The sequence below is a fragment of the Anas platyrhynchos genome, chromosome 15, assembly GCF_047663525.1.
Source record: "Anas platyrhynchos isolate ZD024472 breed Pekin duck chromosome 15, IASCAAS_PekinDuck_T2T, whole genome shotgun sequence".
Taxonomy (NCBI): Eukaryota; Metazoa; Chordata; class Aves; order Anseriformes; family Anatidae; genus Anas; species Anas platyrhynchos.
Window position 1 is genome coordinate 7,395,947 of NC_092601.1, and position 21,449 is coordinate 7,417,395.

At 59.4% G+C, this 21,449-nt stretch overlaps 3 protein-coding genes across 3 annotated transcripts in view; 2 read left to right on the top strand and 1 right to left on the bottom strand.

The window, feature by feature from the left end:
- Positions 1–12,761, top strand: part of RAB40C (RAB40C, member RAS oncogene family) — a 30,755-nt gene extending 17,994 nt beyond the window's left edge. The window contains exons 4-6 of the mRNA XM_038187091.2: positions 7,467–7,544; positions 8,029–8,251; positions 9,616–12,761. Of these exons, the coding sequence (XP_038043019.1) occupies positions 7,467–7,544; positions 8,029–8,251; positions 9,616–9,896 (582 nt within the window). The 3' untranslated portion in view covers positions 9,897–12,761. The remainder of the gene's footprint in view (positions 1–7,466; positions 7,545–8,028; positions 8,252–9,615) is intronic.
- A 2,068-nt stretch (positions 12,762–14,829) lies between these two features.
- WFIKKN1 (WAP, follistatin/kazal, immunoglobulin, kunitz and netrin domain containing 1) lies at positions 14,830–18,211 on the top strand. Its single transcript, XM_027468956.3, has 2 exons — positions 14,830–15,889; positions 16,721–18,211. Exons 1-2 carry the CDS (start codon positions 15,653–15,655, stop codon positions 18,209–18,211), a joined length of 1,728 nt encoding a protein of 575 aa, XP_027324757.3. The 5' UTR covers positions 14,830–15,652.
- Positions 18,212–18,615: 404 nt separating this feature from the next.
- Positions 18,616–21,442, bottom strand: METTL26 (methyltransferase like 26). The gene is made up of 6 exons (XM_027468958.3): positions 21,205–21,442; positions 20,044–20,206; positions 19,838–19,897; positions 19,354–19,421; positions 19,046–19,124; positions 18,616–18,971 (listed from the first exon to the last, which is right to left on the bottom strand). The coding sequence occupies exons 1-6, from the start codon at positions 21,396–21,398 to the stop codon at positions 18,924–18,926; spliced, it is 612 nt and encodes a 203-aa protein (XP_027324759.2). The 5' UTR covers positions 21,399–21,442; the 3' UTR covers positions 18,616–18,923.
- Between the last annotated feature and the right edge of the window lie 7 nt (positions 21,443–21,449).

The following is a 21,449-nucleotide window of genomic DNA, read 5'->3' on the forward strand; positions in this document are numbered from 1 at the left end:
CTCCTTAAAAAGTGAAACTGTGTTTAAATTTTGAGCTGCTTCTTTGGGGCTTCCTCCAGAATAACGTTGGTTCTGAACGCTAGAGAAATCTTCTGCTCCTTTGGAAAAATTGCTGCTAGTTAATAAAGCTTTCTTGTATCAATAGCCGTCCCCTGAGTAACACAGCAGGGTCCCCCTAGGTAGAGCCTCAGTAAGTTACATGAACGATGGTGTTTTGCAATTTAGAAAGTTGGGAAAATTCTCTTCCTTCTACGCACTGAGTCCAAAACTGTACATCAACTTAGTGACCGAGCCATTGGGAGCTTTGCCATTTCTGCTCAATCTCTGCCACTGTTGCTCTTGGCTTTTCACTTCTTGTAGCTGCAGACTTGCTTTGCAAACTGGCAAAATCCGTCATGCTCTCTTTCCCTAAGCTGTTCTGCATATTCACTTGGGCTTTAGACATGAAAGCACTTAGCCTGGGATGCGCCGTTGGTATCTCCCCCGGTGTCTCAGTCTTGTCTGTGCACGCCTCCGGTGCCGTGCATGGCTTTGAGGCAGCTGCTTTGAAGAGGAGGCCAACTTCCCGGTGCGGGGTGGGGAGTGCTGCGGTGTGCCACGGGCGGTGGGAGAGAGCAGGATCTCCTGCACGCTTGGTCCGATGTGGGAGTTTAAATTTCCCTCTGTCCATGCTGTTTCAGAATACTCTAGCGCTTTGGTCCTAATATAACCTGTGCTTGAGATGGTGTCCCTTTCCCTCACCATGCCATACGGTGATCTGGGGCAGATGGGAGAGATGAAAGTGGTGATGGGAATACTTGGATAGATGAAGTACGCGTCTGTCTAGAAGCTGAAGTGGAGCTGGAAGGCACCTAGAGCGCACCCGTCAAGTTCCTGCAGCCTGTTTGCTGCGCAATTCCATCTGATGCTGGATGGGATAAGGTGTTGTATACGTGGCCAGCCTTAAGTTTGAAATGGATTGCTTTTATCTTCTGTGCTCGCAGTGAGGCTCTTGATCTTCTTTGCTTCGGAGGTAACATCTTGCCCTTCTGTTTTATTCATCAGTGTTGCTGTAGGAACTCCCACTTTAAAGTCTGGAAGGCTCGCCTCATCCGTCTTATCTGCCCGCCTTTGTCAAGGTGTTGGTTCCAGACATTCACAACAAACACCATCAGCCGGCTTGGCAGAGGCCCTTTTAATGTGAATCCTCTAATGCTGAGTGCTGGGGCACGCAGCAAAGTGTAGCTTATGCTTCAAGGTCTCAATTCTGCTTGTGCCACAACTCCCTGTTGCAAAGAACTGTTGCGGTGCCTCGGTCCTGACGTGCCACAGCAGTCAGCCTCTACCCGTCAGAACAACAAAACAGCCCAAGCAGCAAGCCTGCCCAGGGGAGGAGGGGAGCTTCCCAAGGGAAAAATCTCCACTGCCCTCTGAAAAACATCCTTGCGTGCAGCACTGCTCAGTGGGTGCCTTTTGAAGGCTGGCACCCGGAGTTCTGGTGCAGTCTTCTCCAGGTGGCTTGAAGGAAAACTTTTAGTTTTGGCATCAGGTGGTTGGTGTCCACGTGGCAATCCAGCAACATCCCTGCGTTAGCAGGAATACAGATTCTGTCTCTTGCACGACTCTCCATATCTTTCAGTGAAAGGAAGGCATCTTAATTTAAACTCCTAATGGTTAACCAAAGCAGCAGTGATGTTAAATGTGAACAGCAAATGTCTTTGCAGGAGCAGATCTGAGTAGCTGTAGTTATTTTTGGTGTGCAGAAGCCAACTTCAGCACAGCTGGGCAGTGCTCTCCTTGCTTGGAGTGAAAGCTGCTGCTTAGAAGATTGCCAATACCATTTTATTGACAGCGTAAAGGCAGCGTAACCCTGTGTGGTCTCAGGCAAGGGGAAAAAATGAAGTGCTCCTGTGCTTGCTTTCTTGGAGGTACACTTGATGCTGTGTGTTGGACTGCTTTGCTTTTAGTCTTTCTTCTCTTCTGTCTTGGTATTGTCAGACTTCAAGACTTCTGCTGTAGAAAGCCTGATGCAAATCCAGCTGGAAGCAAGAGAAACAGCTCTCTTTTTTCTTTTTTTAACTTACCAAAAGCTCAGGAAGAATAAATACAGCAGAGAAGAGAGATGCCAGGGGGAAAAAGCTCAGTTTAAAGAGCGGTGTGATATTTGTTCAAGAACAGCTTGGTATAAACTGGCAGTGAACACCTTTATGCTGAAACCCAGCAAAAGGGTTTGTTTTTTTTTAAGTAGAGGATGGAGGCTCCGAGCTGAGCTTCCTGTAAGGAACACAAGGGGAGCTTTAAGAGTGGCTCAGAGCTGGGTGTCCAAAGAGGTCTTTGAGAGGCTGCTGGGTGAGCAGGAGGCTGGCCTGGCTTTTCCCAGGACTGACTGAGAAGAGGGTAAGTGCATCTGAATGGCGAGTGCTTCAGAAAACAGGCAAAGCAGCTGCTTGGAATGAGAGGTGCCTTCAAGCAGGGGAAGCGCACCTGGCTCCCATCCCCACCTCGTGGTTTCTTGAGTGGAGTGGTAAGAACTTCTGAAATTAAACCCTGCAGAGATTGATTGCCAAGGGGAGAATCAGCCTGCAGACAGGAACCAGACCTTCTCGTGAGCCCCCCTTGCTGGTGCAGCACAGCACGGCGCTGTTCTCTGCTCAGCCTGGGCTGCAGGCGGCTCCCTCCCAAGTGGAAGGGCTCTTCCCGAGCACCTGGGTGCCTTCACTGGCTGTCCGTGGCTTAGTTTCCACACTGCTGTTTAGACCTCAAAGTAGTCCTGCTGTCCCAGATGAACCAGCTGTAAATGAGGAGCAGCCCCTCGTTGAGCCAAGGCAGACAATCCCGTTTACCTCTGGATTTGTGGCTGGGGTCACAGATCTCTCTTGCTTTCCCTCCCTGCCCTGCCTGGCAGATCTGATCTCATCAGGGATGCAGAGAGCTATTTGGCTCAAGGCAGGGGCTTGTGGCACACTGTGCCTGGGACCTCCCTCCTTTTCTCTCCTTGCTTCCCTGGGGTCTGAGTTTCCCTTCTCCTAACCCAGCAGGGGCTTGTTGTGCCAGCAGGTCTGCACCGTGCTGCTCCAGGGTCTCGCTCTGGGGCACAAGAGGAGCCTGGTGGGGTGGGGGCAGCATCACCCAGACCCCGTTGTGCTGACTCCAGGGGCAAGGTGGGGGTGGGAACACAATGCAGAGGCGTTGTGGTGTCACTGACATGCTCTGGAGGGTCCCAGGTTTCAGAACGGCACTGGCATCTCGTCTCGTGCTACCCATGTTGAAGGTGAGGTGGTGCTGAGGAGTGCTGGTACCTTCCCACGCTAACCAGTTCCTTGGCCAAAAAAAGAGAGAGCGAGGTGTAAGGAGTTACCTAACTCAGCTCTTGTTTTGGTTTTGTGGCTCGGGTCTCATGAAGGTGGGTGACAAGCAGTGAGCATCTGCTCCTGGGAACCGCTGGGCTGCAGCTCTCAGCTCTGCTGCTGGCTGTGCCAGAGCTGTGGCACGTGCTGGGTGCTCTCACAGCTGCAGAGCCATGATCCCCTTGCGCTGGGATGCAAGAGCTGCGTGATGTCCAACTTCTAGCCCCTTGGGAGGCTTAGCTGGGAGGTGGCACTTGGCCTTGGGCTTTGCAAGAGGAGCGAATAACCTGGAACGTCAGGAGCATGCAGAAGAAATTTTGTATTGCTGCAGTGTGGTGCATGGGGAAGGGTATTTGGTGATGCTTAAAGGTGCTTCAGAGATCTTTTGGTTTGCTCTTGGGCTGTTTCTGTTTGGCTATAAGGCCCCAGCACACCCACAGAGGAGCGGGCACACCGGCATCAACTGCTGCGTGCATGCAGCAGCTGCTCCGACGGCTGCTGGGAGCCAACGCGTCTCTTCCAGCAGTCATCGCTGAAGGCAGCAGGAATCCTGGTGGCACATCCTGATCTAGCAAGGAAGACGCAGATCCAGTGTCACTTCTGATCTCCTCGTGTGCCAGTGACTTAAACTGCTGCTGGAAACGCGGCTTGCCAGCACGTCCCAGACAGTGTGCTGGATGGAGTCCTTTAGGAATAGTTTGTCTACTGAAAGTCGTGCTCAACGTGCAGAAATGCTCCCATCTTCCAGCAGAGCTGCAGCCCTCACAGAATAATGAATGCCGTCGAGTTCTGCTTAGGCAGCTGATTTGAGCAGTTGCTGTTTATCCTGGTCGGGGCATCTTAGCATGCAGGGCGCTGCTGGCTGCTCCTGGCAGCTCAGCGGGCTCCGAGACGCAGGCGCTGCTGCGCCTTGCAGCATCCTTGGTTGCTGCATGTACCCTACCTGCCCCGGGTCACTCTGAGGGCTGCCCAGCTGCTGGGGGAGCTGGCCCTGCAAGGCGAAACGTTTATGGCAAGCTCGGTGATAAATAACCCCCATGATGTGTTAACGCTGTTGGGAAACGCTCTGGCAGCAGGGTGTAGCTGTGCCGCGAGCCAAGGGCTGCGGTGCCAGCTGGAAAGCTGCGGCTGAGCCTGGCCCTGACGGAGAAGGCAGGACAGAGTGTTCTGCCTGCCGTCACTGCCAGATCCTTGTTTGGGGCTGGATAGTCCTACGGGCTGGAGAAGTCCAGCCAGGGGGGGTGTTTGGGCAGCTTCAGCTCTGCTCTGCTTGTGGAGGACACCAGCGAGTGTCCTTCCCTGGCTGCCCTGTCCCCTGCTGAGGCTTTGGCACTGCTGCGAGCACTCAATTCTCCCAGCCGTGTTCTTGCAGGGCTGTGTGAGCAGCTGGAGCCCCCTGCTCGCAGCTGAGAAGCCTGCTCTGCTCTGCTGGGCGAGCACGCTGCGTCTGCCACCTCCAAAGCACATCGCTTGTAAACCTGCTCGAGGCACCTGCAGCAAGGAGGCAGGGGTGGGATTTGATTTCCCCCTTTGGTTATGGGGATGGATCTTTGTGCAAGCTCCTGCTGAAAACAAGCTTGATTTTGGCAAAGTAAGTGTCCACATGTGCTGCTGGATACGATAGCAGATGATCTCTGTTCTGTGTTCATGGCACCGTGCGCTCATGTGGAAATTTGTCACTGCAGTGCTCAGGCTTGCAGCAGTCCCAGCAGCGTGGAACAAAAGCAGAGTGGAAACGAACTTGGAAAATTAACTCTGAAAAGACCTGAGACAGGTCAGCCCACTCTTCTTCCACCCTGAACCTCTAGGCAGGCAGGGAGAAAGGCTGTTTGAGGGTTGGTGAGGGCTCCAGGATACCTTCACGAGGTGTTACTGCAAGACACTGAGGTGGATGTCTTGTGAAACTAAATATTGAGAGGGATGGAGACATTCGAGTGCTGACAGCCATCGAGGCACTTAGGGAATGGTTTAGGCTGCAAATGGGGATCTGTTCGTCTTTCTAGCTGAGTTGATTAAAATTCTGCACACTTTTTTTATTTAAAAATAAAAGACAACCTGACCGATCTCACTTGGAGCTGTCTGCAGAGCTGGAGCCAGCTCCCTGTCCACGTGCGTGTCTGCGTCCTGCTCTCTGCAGGGCAGAATGTGGCGATGACAGCGTGCTCTGGGGATGTGTGCCCTGGAAATGTGGTGTCTGGAGCACGTCTGTGCCACCTGGGGAAGCCCAGGGCCACCACGGGCTGGGCACTTCTGGGGCTGCTTCCTCCAGTTCGTGCTGGTGAAAGCAGAGCTGGTCTTAAAGCCCGTGCTGGGCAGGATGGGGACAGGATCGAGGCGTTAGACAACGTGGCCTTGGTGTCTTGTGGCTTTGGCAAGCTTGACTTGACAGTATAAACTCCAAATGTCACGCACGGAGCTGTGTTATGACCTTGGGGGTGAGCTGGCAGACGGTGTCTCTCCTCGCAGAGAGCACGGCCGTGACCTTCCCCCTGCTCCCAAGATCTGGGGGCTGTGTTTTGGCTGGTGGGGAATCCGTGCTCCTCTCTAACGCAGATCTGGGCTGGAGCTGCCAGCAAGCTGAAAAGCGCTGTTCTCCTAGAGCGAATTTCTGGCAGAAGCAGTCTTCACAAACTAGGTCTTGGTCTGTTTCCCTTGGCTAAAGGAAGCCGTCAGTCCAGAAATCAAATAAGTAGACTTCAGCTCTCTGGCAATTTGTCTTGGAAGGGGGTCATCAAACGTCTTCCTTTGTTATTTCCTGGTTATCAGTCATTCACATGCACAGCCTTGGAAGCCAGAAGTCAAAACAGATGTAACAATAATTAAAAGAAAGCTGAGTCTGGCTTTTTGTTTTTTCAAAATGCACTTTAACATAATATATCCTGATAGTAGGTAGTTCGTGATTGGCTTCTTGGAAAGCACTAGCCTGGGTTTCTGTGAGCTTTTTTTATTTGGGTGAAAACTGTTTCTTCCTAGACTTTTTTTTTCTAGGGGCAGTCCTGGTGTGATAACCTGCATGCCCCAGCGCTGAGCATCGCTGCCTCTGTCCCCAGAGGTGCTTCAACTCCAGGGAGGAGGAGGAGGAGGAGGTGGCTGGGCAGCCAGCTCTGCTCCGGGGCTTGCAGTGGGGGCTGCAGGGACAAACTTCTCCTCCTGGGGCCGTGCCCGTCCCGGCTGCCAGCCCTGCAGGTGGCCAGGCAGTGAGATGTGGGTGGCGTTAGGGAAGGTGTGTTTGGGCATGGGGACACAGGAGGCACCCTTTTTGATTTTTATTTTTTTCAAGGGTGCTGAAAATACTGTGCCACAGCTCGTGGAGCTGTTGGAGTTCCCAGCTCCCAGCAGAGGGTGGCTGGCAGCTGACTTGCCCAGCACCTTCCTGGTCACGTACCAGCACCGAGGCAGCTCCCCGTGCCCCCAGCTGCTCCTGGGCACTGGGCACGTTTCTTGGGCTGGGCTGCATGAGGCTTACCCCTGCCTCCTCCCTCCGGCACCTCCTTGGTCCTTCTGGGTTTTGCAGCTGGCACTGGGACTGTCCCCTTGAGCTGTGCACCCTGCAGCAGGACCTGCCCGTGGTGGGTCTGGTGTGGGTGCCAGGCTGGGGGTCTCTGTCCTCCAGAGCTCTCGATTGCTGCAGTCACTGCACTGCTTCCCTGGCAGCAACGGGAGGACTGAATGAGACGGGTTCTGGATGGAAAAGGAAAAGGTTTTGAAGACGGGTGAGCTGCTGCCATTCAGGGCAGGTGTTCTGCATAAGGGGAAGAGAAAAAAAATGTTCCTCCCTCTGTGAATGTGTATCAGGTTTGTGGTAGGAGGAGGGTGTGCAAAGCAGAGCCTTTCTCCTCTGGATACAGGGGCACTGGGGCAGTTCCTCCTCTGCAGAGTCTGCTGCTTCGCAGTGGTTTGGGGTCTGCTCGGGCCAAAACAAACCGGTGTCTCTTCCAGAGCTGCTTTCTTGTTGGAAACGGGAGTAAAACCTTCCCTAGCAGGTCTGAGTTAGTACATGAATTTTAGGCCTATTAAATGCACAAATAATGTGACTGGAGAAACCTTTCCTTAGCCTTTTAGGTTCTGGGCATAGCAGTGGTCTTCCAGGTGCATCTCCCTTTTAGTTTGCCTTACTGATCGCGTGTTTTCTTCCCTCAGGGAATTCTCCTGGTGTACGACATCACAAACCGCTGGTCCTTCGATGGGATAGATCGATGGATCAAGGAAATAGATGAGGTAAGCCAAAGGGAAGAACCCGTGGAGCACACCAGCTTCCTGCCGTGCCAGCTGTGTCCCAAAGCACATGTGGGACTGTTTGGGGAGAAACGTGGTGCTCAAGGGCAGCAGTCCAACAAAACCCCGAGGAGATGCCACCTCTGGTCTGGGGCAAGCGTGGCTCGGCTGGGGAGAGGAGGTGATGGCAGGCTGCTACAGGCAGAGGAAGGATTTAATGTCTGTCCATCAATATCGGTTCGGTATAAACCTGGAGTAGCAGGAAAGGGCTTGGGAATGTCAAGGAAGATGGGAAAATTCCCTCTAAAGTGGACTGTGGGAGGGATAAATGAGTTGTCTTCATCGTGTAGTATTGACTGCTCAGCAGTCAGAGCAGCCTCTCTTCCTTTGCCTGTCACTGCTGTTGAAGCCAGGTAGAACACCGGGTGTCATCTGCCTTGGCTAAAGGCAAACCGTGACTTTCTTTATTTTTTTTTCTTTTTTTCAGCATGCCCCTGGTGTCCCCCGGATCCTGGTGGGGAACAGGCTTCACCTCGCCTTCAAGCGGCAGGTGCCCACGGAGCAGGCCCGGGCCTACGCAGAGAAGAACTGCATGACGTTCTTTGAGGTCAGCCCCCTGTGCAACTTCAACGTGATCGAGTCCTTCACGGAGCTCTCCCGGATCGTCCTCATGCGGCACGGCATGGAGAAGATCTGGAGACCCAACAGAGGTGAGGAGGGCGCTCTGCGTGGGCAGCTGGAGGGGATGAAGGGGAGAGGGGTAGGACTGCCTGTGTGGGAGGCTCGTGTGCTTGGCCCCGTGGGGTCTGAAAGCACCTGAAATGGTGAAATGCTGGAGCTGAGCTGCAGCGAGCTGCCTGTGCTGGTGCCAGAGCCCTGCAGTGAGGGATGGGCAGCTCCAGAGGGCAGCTCAGCATGTCTGGGCTCTGAGCTGCTCTGGGACATCCTGCACCTCTGCGTTTACTCTGAATGGGGCTGAGGGTGATTAAGCTCCCAACTTGAAAGTACTGCAGTCAGATGGTTGTGTGGGATGAACCCGAGTGTAAGCAACTCTGTCCTTATCCCTGCCTGAGCCTGTATCTCCTGTTTTGGCAAGACGTGGGGGCAGAGTGAGCCCAGGGCAGCACAAGGAGTTGAAAAGGGATAAACCACGTCCCTGCTGTAGGCATGAAGCAGTGGGCTGGGATGTTCTGTATCAAGGTGCATGTGCTGCAGGGCAGAAGGCAGCGAGCAGAGGCCACCTGATGTCCCAGCCCGTTGAATTAGAAGCAAAATAACCCTTAGGCCCCGCGCTCCTGGCTGGAGGTAGCAGCATGTCCTGCTGGCAGGCTGAGCAGCAGGAGTTTAACACCCCACGAGGGATGACCTGCCTTCCTTGGGGTCCTGCCATCCTGCTTGCTAGGGAGGGCCGATCCCACTTGCTGGCCCCGCTCACCAAAGTGTCTGCCAGACTCTCCCAGAGGGCAGCACCCCTACCTGCTGCCTGCCTGGGAGCAGCAGAGAGACTTCAGCAGCCAGCTGGAGGTGAACGTGTGCCCTCCTGTGGCCGGCTGCTGGGAAATCCCATCCAAGCCGACTCGCCAAGGCAGATCCACGCGGTTACGCTGAGCTACAAGGACTCTGGGAAGCTTGTCCTGGCTGGATGGGATCCCGCTGCTGCAAGCACCCTGCAGAGAGGCAGCTCGTGGCTGCTGCTCACCGAGTAGGTCCCCAATGAGAACGTCCTACATCAGGGCTGGCCAACAGAGTGAACTCCTTCCCCGGCCTCCCCTTCAGGCTGCCCAGGGGAAAACCAGGCGTGGGGCAGGGGCACGAGCCAGCCCAGCATCTGAGCCCAGGGCTGACACTAAAGCTGGCCTCCTGCAAAGTCTGGCCTCCGCAGGCAGAGCCTACCTGAGCCCTACCCCACACCTACCCTGACTAATCTGCTCTCTGCTCAGGGCTCCCCTGCAGTCACTTTTAGCTCTTCTCCCCTTCTAAGCAAAAACTGCACGTTGTAAAGAATGGCTGCAGGAAGGAGGCAGCCCTTGAGGTCTCCTGGGCCTTGACTGTCCGTTTTTTTTTCTCCCACCAGTGTTCAGCCTACAGGACCTGTGCTGCCGAGCCATCGTTTCCTGCACCCCGGTGCACCTCATCGACAAGCTGCCGCTGCCCGTCACCATCAAGAGCCACCTGAAATCCTTCTCCATGGCCAACGGGATGAACGCGGTGATGATGCACGGCCGCTCGTACTCCCTGGCCAGCAGCGGCGGCGGCAGCAGCAGCAAAGGCAACAGCTTGAAGAGATCCAAGTCGATTCGGCCGCCCCAGAGCCCCCCACAGAACTGCTCGCGCAACAACTGCAAGATCTCTTAGCAGGACGGAGGCGCCGTGAGCTTCGAACGTGTCCGCACCCACCCACCGATGTACAGATGTTTGCACACTTCACCCTTTTCGACTGGATCCCTTCGGACGGGCCTCGGCTGCTCCTCTGCCGGCGCGTGTGAGCGTTGGGAACGTGCTCACGTTTGGCCTCGCATGTGAAGCGCGGTGCCGGCCGGGGGGGAGAGGACTCTGCCAAGTGACCCTCCAAGAATGCTTTGGGCTTTGCCTCTCGGCCTGGGGTGGAAAATTCAGCAGCTGCCGGGTTGGGGAGGGGGGAAGGGGAAAAAGCTCATCCAGTTTCGATGGAGAAATGGATTTAATGGCAGATTGAGAGGCTTAAGGGAGTAGGCAAGGAGAGTCTGTGCTGCAACTTTAACTCTTGGACTCCTGAACAGATTGCTGGTGCAATAGCGGCTGTTGGATGTAGTAAAGAAAATGGGGACAGGGGACTAGTGACCGTTTCCACCAGGATGTTAACCTGCTGTTGCCAAAAAGAAAAGAGGGGAGGGAAAAAAAAAAAAAAGGCAGGAGTTGGCCGACTGGCAAGCTGAAGGAAGCAGTCTGCTTGCCTTCTTCGTTTATTTATGTAAATAGTATACATATATATATATCACTTGTTTTTTAAGGTTTTTTTTAAGAAGCAGTCAGGGAAAATTTTATGCAGCCATGTAAATAAAAGCACGGGATTAACTTGACCAGTGTCAGCAAAAGGGGAAAAATGGAGGATTTTAAGATGAAAATACACAAATGCTTTAAGAGACTTCCAGTTGCTGCCAGGATTTATGCTGGGATTTTTAAATACTACATATGCAGAAGGAAAGAACGATTGGCGTGTTACGTACCCCAAGCTGCTTTACTCTGATTGTTCCCTAAAACTTGAGTGCCGAAGGCAGGGTGGGATTTAGAATCGATTCGAGGGCAGAGCAGGGGCCTGGGGCTGGATTTTGTTTTCAGCGGGCAGGACAAAGAGGCAGCTCTGAGGTTTGAAGCCACCCAGGCGACCGACCGACGCCTCGATCAGGTGCACATTAGAAGATGTGAGGAGATCAGGGGCTGAGGAGCAGCGGGGGCAAGCCCTGAGCCTAAAGCAGCAGGAAGGTGCCGACCTTGTCCTGTATGGGGAGCAGCGCAGCAGAGCCCTGCCTCCACCATGCTCCTCCTGGATCCTCGCATTGCCACCCCGTGAGACTGGCCCTGAATCCTGCCTTTTTTGCTTTGCTTTCCCAAAGATGCCCTGCCTGAGCTCGTGCTGCTGTGGCTCCTCCTGGATGAAAGCGGGCAGGGGCAGACGCAGCTCGTCCCGCTGGAGGTGAAGGAGCAGCAGTGGGGCTGCGGCTGGGGGTGGACGCTGGGCGCCGTTTGCGCAGCAGGGCAGCAGTCACCGGCCCCCACGTCCCGCCGTGGTGAGCTTGCTGGGCTCGTGGCCACGGCAGGGATCAGGAAAGCCGGCTGCTTTGTCCTGTGGGACTGCTCCTGGGTTTTAGAGGACACGCAGGCTCGGTGGCGAGAGCCTGAGATACACGCCTGGGGCAGGAGAAGATCTGTCAAACAAAGGCATGCGCATCCCTGGCACAGCCCCTTGGCACTGTATTGGTTTGTGATGGAAATTCACCTGGAAACTGAAAACTCACGCCTAGACCTCACTGCAGCAGAAGAGCAGGGCCTGGCAGCGGTACTGAGCTGCGCTGACAGGTCCCTGCAGCCAGCCAGGACGTGTGGATCGCGAGCACCGTGGCAGAAAGCGAACTGCTCTTCGTCTCCGCGGAGGAGAGCAGCGGTGCAGTGCTGCCATCTTCCTCCTGTTGTCAGCAACTCCTCGGGGCCTCGGTGTGCTCCTCTCCTCTCCTCTCCTCCCAAAGCTCCCCGTCGCCTTGCACGGGCAGGATGAAGCCGCAGCAGTTTCTGCGAGGCTGACGACCCCCTTGGTGCAAGCAGCAGGCGGGCGGGCAGCCCCCTGCCCTGGGCGAGGAAGGAGCCTTCCCCCTCCCCGCTCCGCAGAACAAAACCCAGCGCTGGGGTGGGTTTCTTGGCTTGTCCCTGGTGTGCTTTATTGCCCAGCTCAAATGAGCGGGGAGAGAATTAAACCCCGGGCAGAGGGGGGGAGAAGAATCCTTTGTAGTGGTGATTTGGCTCAGGAGCAAAGCTGCAGCCGATTTCGGCACGGAGGCCGGGGGATTTCTGGAACCTGTCTGGGACGGCTGGCACCTGTTTCCCATCACTTAACACACAGCAGAAGACAATCGCTGGCTCAGCAGCCCGGCGGGCTGGGGATATACGGCCAACAGGTGATGCACCCCAGCCCTGCAGAAGGCAGCTCCTCCTGGAAAACATCTCCTGGGCAGCGCGGGGCCGGGCTGCAGGCGGCCTCTCGCCTCCGCAGCAGCCAGGCAGCGGCGCGCGAGGCGGAGAGGCACGAAGGTTTCCTTCACAAAGTCACAAAGCTGCTGCATGTGTAGAAAAACTCGACGTACCTCTGCTTGGTTTTGCTTTGAGACGTGCGGCACCTCCTGCGCCTTTTGCCCAAAGCTGATTTTTTTTTATTTTTTTTTTTTTCATCCTGTAAAGTTCAAGAGATCCCGTCTGGAGGGAGAATGAAAGATTCACCCGGAATGTTTGCTCAGCAATTTATTTTATTATTTTTTAATTTAAAAAGGAAAAGAGGTCCTTGCATCTGATGTCAACACTAGTCTTTAGCTGCTCTCCAACACTTGTACCATTCCTGAGGGTTGTGTTTTGGTTTTGTTTCTTGGACTGTCCTTTTATTTTTTTATTCCTTTGTACAGTCAGTGTTGTTCAACTGATTATACATGGTTTTGTTTTATATAAATTAAAGCCTTTTTTGTTTTGAACTGCCAACCAGGAGCTGGAGGAGTTGTATCAGGGTTTTTGGGGGGGCGTGGGAGGAGGCTGGGAAGAGCTGTAAAAGAAAAAGTGGTGGTTTTGCCCCAAACTGGGCAAAAGCAGGTGTGCTTGTGATGCTGGGTGTCCCATCCAGCAACAGGAGCTGATCTCAGCTTCCCTTTGGGGAGGTGGGAATCTTAAACTCCTGACACTGGTTCTGGTGTTTTGCCCTGCTCCATACATACAAAAGCTAAAATTGTTCTCATCAAAAGCTCGATTGTCACACCATGGCTGAGGCTGGGTGGCTTTGAGCAAGCAGAGCCCAGCCTGGCAGGGGCTGAGTGCTGGAGGAAGGCGCCGTCCCCGTGGTGCCCATGGGTTTGCGCAGCCGCCCCATGGCGCTGGGTGCTGGAGTCCAGAGCCAGCAGCTTGCTGCGGGGCTGGAAGGAAACTTCTCCTCGCCCCATCCTCTTCTGCTCCCAGCCCACCTCCCCGTGACCTCCCTCTTCCCCTGCCTGCTCACTTCCCGAGGATCAGATTTTCCACTTCGTACCAGACCGGCCACGCTTGTTTTAACAGCTTAAGTAATTATTGCTGGGGCGGGGAGGGGGCAAGGGGGGAAATCAGATAGCGTCTGCAGCCTGGAAAACCCTGAACTAAGGTAAAAGCTTGGCCGGGGAAGAGTCACGGAGCCCTTTTTGTTCTCCGGGTGGCTTCTGGCAGCGACTGCTCCTCAGCAGCACGGTCTGGCCAAGGGCTGTGGGTGGCTTCAGGTGGGGGAAGCGCCAGCAGGAGCCAGTTCTGCGGGGGCAGCAGGGCAAGGAGATGCCGTACGCAGCATGCTGTGGCTCTGGCCGGTCCCGTTGTGCCCCCCGGGTTGTTCCATGGGGCTGTGGGGTCGAGGCAGTGCCCCCCTGCCCCTACCTGGGCTGCTCAGTGCTGGGGTGCGGTGGCCGTGTTGCTGGAGCAGGAGCTGTCACCCTCACTAGGGCTCAGGGCTGCTGAGCAAAAGCCACCATCGGCGTCTGTGACCTTGAAAATGACCCCCAAAAATCCCTGCTCTGGTGCACGATGCGTGTCTGAGCAGTGGCTGGGGCTGGGAGCAGAGTTGGGCACGGTGATACAGCCATGGGAACAGCAGATGAAGTCCCAATTCCTGAAAACCTTTAGATGATGAGGGTTTCTAGCATGCTTGGTCTGGAGGGCAGGAGGATTGCCTTGTCAACCCCGTCCTGAAGCAGCAGCAGCACCACCGGGGGAGGCGAGGGCTTGGAGGTGCCCGTCCCGTCCCCAGGGTCCCCAGGTGGCCATGCCCACACGGCTGCACCTCAGCTGGAGCGAGGGGGGATTGGGGATGGGGGCGCGTGGGGTCTCTGCACAGAGCCCCGTGGCTGTGTATGGGGGGTGCAGGGGGCTCCAGGCTGCTGTGCTGCCCCTCGGGCTGCTCGGATGCGATTCTCCGTTTGCAAAATCTCTCTCCAGCCTCCCCGTTGGTGTCCCAGGGCGGCACAACCTCCCCTGCGCACCCCAAACCAACTCAGCCAAGGGGTTGTCCGCACCTGGAGGACGGGGTGATGCCCAGGGGACAGCCTGGACCTGGTGCTGACTTGCACGTTTTGCCACCCCTCAGCACTACAACGGGCTGGGGGTTAAAAAAAAGGCTAAGGAGGGAGCGCACCCAGCTCTGCCTGCGCCTGGCAGGGGTTTGGTGCTCATCCAGCTCCCAGGTCAAAGCTCGGGTCGTGGCTTCTGCCAGTGCTGCAGGAGTTAATGCTCCCCAGGCCGCTCCGAGACCCTTCCTGCCGCAGGTCAGTCTCCAGCAGGGATTAAGGGAATCTGGCTGGGAGCAAGGGCCGGCTCCTGCCAGCTTAGGGCCGGCTCCGGGAGGTGCTGTGCAAGGCAGCGGTGGGGTTGCAGGGTCCGGCCGGGGTCTGGCACGGCCAGGAGCTGCCTCCCCGGAGCAGAAAAATACGGAGCGTAAAAACCCAGCTGCACATCATCACCGGCTGCTGCTGGAGTGGGGAGGGAGGGAGGGCCGGCTACAAACCTGGGGGTTTACGGGGGGCTGGGGGAGCCCGCAGGTGCCCAGAGGAGAAGGCAGACGTGGGGTGGGGGTCCCAGAGCAGCCCCCAGCATGGCCCTGCAGCCCCCCAGCCCCACTGCCCGGCTGCTGTAGCCCGGATCTGCGGCCGGCGGTGCCGTGGGGCTGGGGGCTGCGGCTGCTTCCCCGCCAGCAGACCCGGGGTGGCCGAGCCGCGGCGGGCAGACAACAGGCTCTGGCTGTTTTCTCATCCTGCAGGAATTCGGCTCCATGGGCCGGGCATTTTTTTCCCCTCCTTTCACTCTCTCTCTTTGGAGACTTTCCGCATTCTGCCTTTGATCTCCCCCCTGTGTTTGCCCAGTCGATCGGCTCAGACGGGGTTAGAGGCTGAGGTCAGCGCCTTTTCCATTCCAAACACCCAGAAACATCAGTGAGAAGGGAGGGGATTCAGATTACAACCTTCCCGTCCTCCCCTTCCACCCCTGCCCCACACGCAGGCTGCACCCCAGCCCCACTGCCCGCTCCCGCCGTGCTGGGAGCCTGGCCCTGCCGCCACCGCCACGGCTTCGGGGTGCCAGGCATGGAGTGAGCCCCCCAGCAGCATGGGGACACCAGCGAGGCTGAGCCACCACCGCACGATGCTGTCCCCATCACCCTGAGGGCTCAGCGATGGACGGAGGTGCTGGGCAGCATCCCCGCAGAGCCAGCACGCTGCAGGCGCACTAAACCACAGTGGTTTGGACCTCATCTCCTCCTCCTCTTTGTCCTCCCTGCCTCCTTTTTGATTTTTTTTTTGATTTTTTTTTTTTCCCTTCCATCCAATGTGATTTGTGCCGAGCTTCGCGGCAGGGCACAGGGCAGCCAGATGCCTCGCCGGAGTTTTGGCCGCCCGGGACCCCGGGTGCACGCAGGCAGGCGGCAGCTCGGCAGGGCTGAGCCGATGCTTGCGGCTCTGCTCCTGCCCTTGCTGGCCGCCGTCGCCACCGGGCTGAGCCTGCAGCCGGTCAGGATGCGGCACCTGGGGGTCTGCCCCAACCAGCTGAACCCCAACCTCTGGGTGGACGCGCAGAGCACCTGCGAGCGGGAGTGCCAGGCCGACCAGGTGAGCGGGGGGCTGCGTGGGGGCTGCGGGCACGGATGGGATGGCTTCGGGTGCTGCTGGGGCTGCACGCAGCTGCTTGGAAAAAACCCATGTGGTTTTGTGGGGCTGGGGTGTCCCCAGGGGGTGCTGGTTCCCAGTGTGTTGGGATGGCTGGTCCCAGCGCCGGGGGCTGCAGCCGGTGCCCCGCGTGCTCAGCCCCTTTGCAACTTCACCCTGCCCTGCACGAGCGGTGCCCAGGGGCTGGTCCCAAACCCTGCAGCAGGCAAAGCTACGGCTCATTGCCCCACCGTGTCCCCCCCAGCCACTCTCCATGTCTAAGACCTCCCCCCTGCCCCATACACCCCCAGGATGCCCCCAGCTGGTTGTGGGACCACCGCTGAGACGAGGGGTGTGGGTGCACCGGGACTGCTCCCCCCACCAAGCCCCTCAGCTTTCCCAGTGCTGCCCATCCCAGGGGACTGACCATGCTGCAGCTCATCACTGCAATGAGTTCTGCCTCCCCTCAGCCAGCCGAAGCTCACAGGGGGGGGACAGCGCCGGGTCCCCTCTCAGTGCACCCACGGGGGCAGGTCCTCACCGGGTGACCGCGCTGCCCCGGGGCCTGGCATCGCTGCGCGGGGGGGGCTGTCTGTGCCTCACCCCCACCATCCTGGGGGGCTGAGTTCAGCCTGGGTCCGGGCACAGCTGTGCAGGGAAGGTCCAGCTCAGACCCAACACCCATAGGAGCCCACGAACGATGGAGGCTCTCCAGCAGTGGGAGCATCCCCGCAGCGGTGGCACGGCGCTGACCCCTCTCTCCCCTCCTTCTCCTTCCCTTCCCCTCCCGGCCAGGACTGCGAGGGCTTCGAGAAGTGCTGCACCAACGTCTGCGGGCTGCGCAGCTGCGTGGCCGCCCGCTTCGCCGACGGCAGCCTGCCGGCAATGGAGCTGGGCCGCGGGCCCTCGTGCGAGAGCTTCGTGTGCGCGCAGCAGGGCTCCGACTGCGACATCTGGGACGGGCAGCCCGTCTGCAAGTGCAAGGACCGCTGCGAGAAGGAGCCCAACTTCACCTGCGCCTCCGACGGCCTCACCTACTACAACAAGTGCTACATGGACGCCGAGGCGTGCCTGCGCGGCACGCGCCTCACCACCGTGCCCTGCAAGTACATCTTCACCTGGCCCGACACCAGCCCCGTGCCGCGGGAGACGACGGCGCGGCCCACGCCGGGTGCCGGCCCCGAGGTGCCGGTGCCCCCCGCCCTCTACAGCAACCCCTTCCACCAGGCCGTGCGCGCCGGCGGCACCGTCAGCTTCCGCTGCGACGTGAGCGGCCGCCCGCGGCCCGACATCACCTGGGAGAAGCAGAGCGACCGGGCCGAGAACTTCATCATGCGGCCCGACCAGATGTACGGCAACGTGGTGGTCACCAACATCGGGCAGCTGGTCATCTACAACGCCCGCCAGGAGGACGCCGGCATCTACACCTGCACGGCCAGGAACGCCGCCGGGCTGCTGCGCGCCGACTTCCCGCTCTCGGTGCTCAAGAGGGAGCCCGGGGGGGCCCCGCGGGCCAGCAGCCCCCAGCCCTTCCCCAGCGCCGAGTGCCTGAAGGAGCCCGACCGGCGCCGCTGCGAGGCCCTGGAGGTGCGCTGGCACTTCGACGCCAAGCAGGGCTCCTGCCTCACCTTCCGCTACGGCGGCTGCGGCGCCAACAGGAACCACTTCGAGACGTACGAGGAGTGCCGCGCCGCCTGCCTGGGCAGCGCCCGGCCCACCTGCCTGCTGCCCATGGTGCAGGGCCCCTGCCAGAACTGGGAGCCCCGCTGGGCCTACAACCACCTGCTGAAGCAGTGCCACTCCTTCGTCTACGGCGGCTGCGAGGGCAACAACAACAACTTCGACAGCAAGGAGACCTGCGAGGACGTCTGCCCCTTCCCCAAGAGCCTGCAGTGCAAGGCCTGCCGCCTCAAGAGCAAGATGGTGCTGAGCCTCTGCCGCAGCGACTTCGCCATCGTGGGGCGGCTGATGGAGATCGTCGAGGACCAGGACTCGGGCATCGCCCGCTTCGCCCTCGAGGACGTCCTGAAGGATGAGAAGATGGGCCTCAAGTTCTTCAACATCAAGTACCTGGAGGTGACCTTGACCGACATGGACTGGAGCTGCCCCTGCCCCAACATGACGGCCGAGGACGGGCCGCTCATCATCATGGGTGAGGTGCACGACGGCATGGCCACGCTGGACCCCAGCAGCTACGTCCGGGCAGCCAACGACAAGCGGGTGAAGAAGATCTACGAGCTGATGGAGAAGAAAACCTGCGACCTCCTCAACCGCTTCCAGGACTAGGGGCGAGCCGGGATGCGCAGACGCGGGGGCTGCGGGGCTGCAGACCCCTGGTGGGGGGGGACGGCACGCCCAAGCCCGCATTTATTTAGCAGTTATCACCATTTTGTAGTTCCCTCCCCTGTAATTTATCTGTCCGCATGCCCTCCCCATGTACCCCCAGCCTGGGCAGCAGCAATAAAGGACTGGGCTGGGTTGCAGAGGGGTCTGCCCGGCCCCCCGCCCACGACAACCTTCCCGCAGCACCGAAGCCTGGGGTGCAGCGTGATGCCCTTGAGCGGCTGCGCGCTGCAGGGCTCTGGGCAGGGGCTGGTGCCCCACAGCCTCAGCGCTGGGGGGCGGTGATGGAGGGAGAGCCCCCACCCCAAATGTGTCTCTGGAACAGGGACAGTGCGTGGCGGCTGGGCTGGAGCTCTTGGGAAGCTGCTGCTGGGGCGCAGCCCCCCCAGACTTTATTGGGGGCAGCAGCGTGGTCCCATGTGGGGAATGGGGTCCCACAGCTCGGCACGGTGCCTGCCCGGAGACACGGAAACCGGCACCGGGAGAGAGCTGCCCCCTGCGCCCCCTCCCAGATTGTGCCACCCAGGGAGTCCCATGGAGGAGCCAGAGGAGATGGAGCCGAGACCTCTGGCCGGGGCAAGCCGTGGCGCTGCGCCCTCGTTGCCATGCCCAGTCCCTTGCGAAGCACTGGGAGGTGCCTGCAGGGCGCAGCGGGTTACAGCTTGCGGAAGATGAGGCTCTTGTTGTTGGCCGGCATGTCCACCTGCAAGCACAGAGCTGGGGTCGGGGGGGGGCCACCATCACGGGGACCGTCCCCCCCAGGGACTCAGCACCTACCATCCTCTCCAGGCGCATCCCGTTGGCCTCAGCCAGCTGCCGCAGCAGCGCCGTGTCCCGAAGGCCCCAGGCGGGGTTGCTGCCGGGAGGGGAGGCACCGGTGAGCCAGGCGGACGGGCAGGCAGACACCTCACCCCCAAAATGACCCCATCTCCCAGGGGTGCCCCGAGGAGCCCCTGCTTTAGGTCTTTCCCCGAGGGATCCCACTCGGAGGGTGGGCACGCGGTGGGCAGTGCCAGCAGGGTGGGCAGCGGGGGCAGCCCCAGGCAGGCTGCTCGGACCCCCAGCCCCTGGCTTCCCCCTCCTACCTCTGCCTCAGGCTGCGGTCAAACTCCACGTTGCTCTGGGGACTGATCTGGCCATCCACAGCGTACGGCTGCCGGGACACAAAGCCGGAGCTGTGGGCTCGAGCCACGGCTCCCTGCTGGAACCCCCAGTCCCTGTCCCTGTCCCGCAGAGGCCAAGCAAGAAGGGACACGGCCCTGGAAGGAGCCACAGACGCTGTCACCCACCGCAGGGCTCCCAGCCTCTGCTCTGCTCCTCTGCAGAGTGTTTTGGGGTGATGCTTACACCCAGCAGACAGCACCCCTGCAGTGCTGGGGGCGAATGGCCAAAGCAGCCCCATCCCGAGCTCACAGCACTCCCCAGAAGATCGATCCCCCCTTAACTTGAGCCCCCCTTTTCCCAGCCCAGGGAATCCCCCCTCTGCCCCCCAGCAGGAGCTCCAGCATCCCCAGGGCCACCCCTGACCCCATTGCCGTGCTCCCACCCGGCCCTTGGAGCAGCACCCACCCCGTAGGTGAAGAGCACTCCTCCGGGCTTCAGCAGCACCCCGGCCCCCTTGAACAGCCCCTGGGGAAAGAAAGAAGCAGGAGCTGGGTCAGGGACACCCCACAGCTGATTTCCCAACCCCGGGCACTGCAGCCTTCACCCCGAGCCCCCCAATAAATACAGGGAGCTGCACCCGAGCCCCCCACGCCCCCAGGGGCACCGCTCACCTCCGTGCAGCGCAGCTCCGAGATGTGCATCATGTTGATGCTGACGACGAGGTCGAGGGTGGCGGGTTGGCTGCCCCCCCAGGTCTCCCAGCCCTGCGAGACGTCCAGGTAGATGGGCGGCAGCATGTTGGGCACCTGCATGGCCTCTGCGTAGGCAGCGATGCTGCGGGCACAACCCCCCCGTCAGCCCCAGCGCCGCCCCGCACCAGCACCCGAAGCCCACCCGCCCCGTGGGGCTCCCAGGTGGAGTCTCTGATGTCTCGTAATAAGGCTGTGCTCGCATCCCAGCAGCGGAGGGGGGCACGAGCTTGGCTCTGGTGCTTCAGGGGCTGCGGGATGAGGGGGCACTGCATGAGCCTTGCCTCCGCTCACATCCAGGGAGCTGCTTTAAGAACACACTGAAAAATCCCAGAGAAACCCTCTAGACACCGCTCCCGGGTCCCAGCACTGCTTCTTCCAGCCCCGTCCCCAAAGGGCTCAGGGCAAGCAGCACAACCCCTCCACCCTGGCTCTGAAAATCAGCCTGGACGTGGCCAGAGAAGGGCTGGGAGTGCCCCACGACGGTTTGGCCCTGCGCTAAACCTCCGCCCCAGCCCAAGGAGTATTTTTAACCAGGGCAGCGAGTGCTCGGGGCTGCTCCCGACGAGGGGACGGGTGGAAGGACGCGGGCTGAGCCCCCCGGCCCCGGCGGTTATTTCTGCCCCTCTGCAGGGAGTGATTTGCTGCTGGGGAATTCCTCTCCTTTTAAGAGCCCGCGTTTATTTTGGTTTCCTCGCTGGAAAACCGAGCCCGTGCGGCGCGGCAATGCCTGGAATGGGCATCGGGGCAGCCCCGCAGCGCGAACAACCGGGGGCTGGCGGCTCCGTCGGGGGGCTTGTGGCTCTGTCGGGGGGGCTGGTGGCTTCTCGGGGGGGCTGGTGGCTCCTCAAGAGTGCTGGGGGCTCCTCGGGGGGCTGGGGGCTCCGTCGGGGTTCCCGGCGGTGCCGGTGGGCAGTGGGGCGCGCATCCCCTCGGCGTCGCACGGGCCCCCCCGGGAGCCACCCAGAAGCAAACGCTGCCAGCCGGAGACCCCCGGGGGGGGGGGTTCAGCCCCAGCTCGGTTCCCGCTGCAGCCCCCCCCGGGCAGCCTGGAGCCGCCGTCCCCAGCCCCTCTCCTCTCACCTGCGCAGCGCCCGCGGCTCCACGTCGGAGGGCAGCCAGCGGGCGTGCGGCAGCGCCCGGGCGCAGTGCGCGGCGTGAAGCCCCGAGCCCGCCCCCACCTCCAGCACCCGCACGGGGCCCGGCCCCCCCGCGTAGTCCCGCAGCACCGCCAGGATCGGGCCCTTGTTGCGCTCCGCAGCCGCCGGCGCCAGCATGGTTGGACGGGGCGGGCTGGGGGTGGCACGGCTCGGGGAGGCTCGGGGAGG

What these genes read in the sequence shown, in the direction of transcription:
- WFIKKN1 (XM_027468956.3), top strand. Translation starts at nt 15,653, where the DNA reads ATGCCTCGCCGGAGTTTTGGCCGCCCGGGACCCCGGGTGCACGCAGGC. An exon ending in GGGAGTGCCAGGCCGACCAG is followed by an intron (nt 15,890 to 16,720) that starts GTGAGCGGGGGG and finishes CCTCCCGGCCAG; the next exon opens with GACTGCGAGGGCTTCGAGAA.
- METTL26 (XM_027468958.3), bottom strand. Translation starts at nt 21,398, where the DNA reads ATGCTGGCGCCGGCGGCTGCGGAGCGCAACAAGGGCCCGATCCTGGCG. An exon ending in GAGCCGCGGGCGCTGCGCAG is followed by an intron (nt 20,207 to 21,204) that starts GTGAGAGGAGAG and finishes TTGTGCCCGCAG; the next exon opens with CATCGCTGCCTACGCAGAGG. An exon ending in GAGTGCTCTTCACCTACGGG is followed by an intron (nt 19,422 to 19,837) that starts GTGGGTGCTGCT and finishes GTGTCCCGGCAG; the next exon opens with CCGTACGCTGTGGATGGCCA.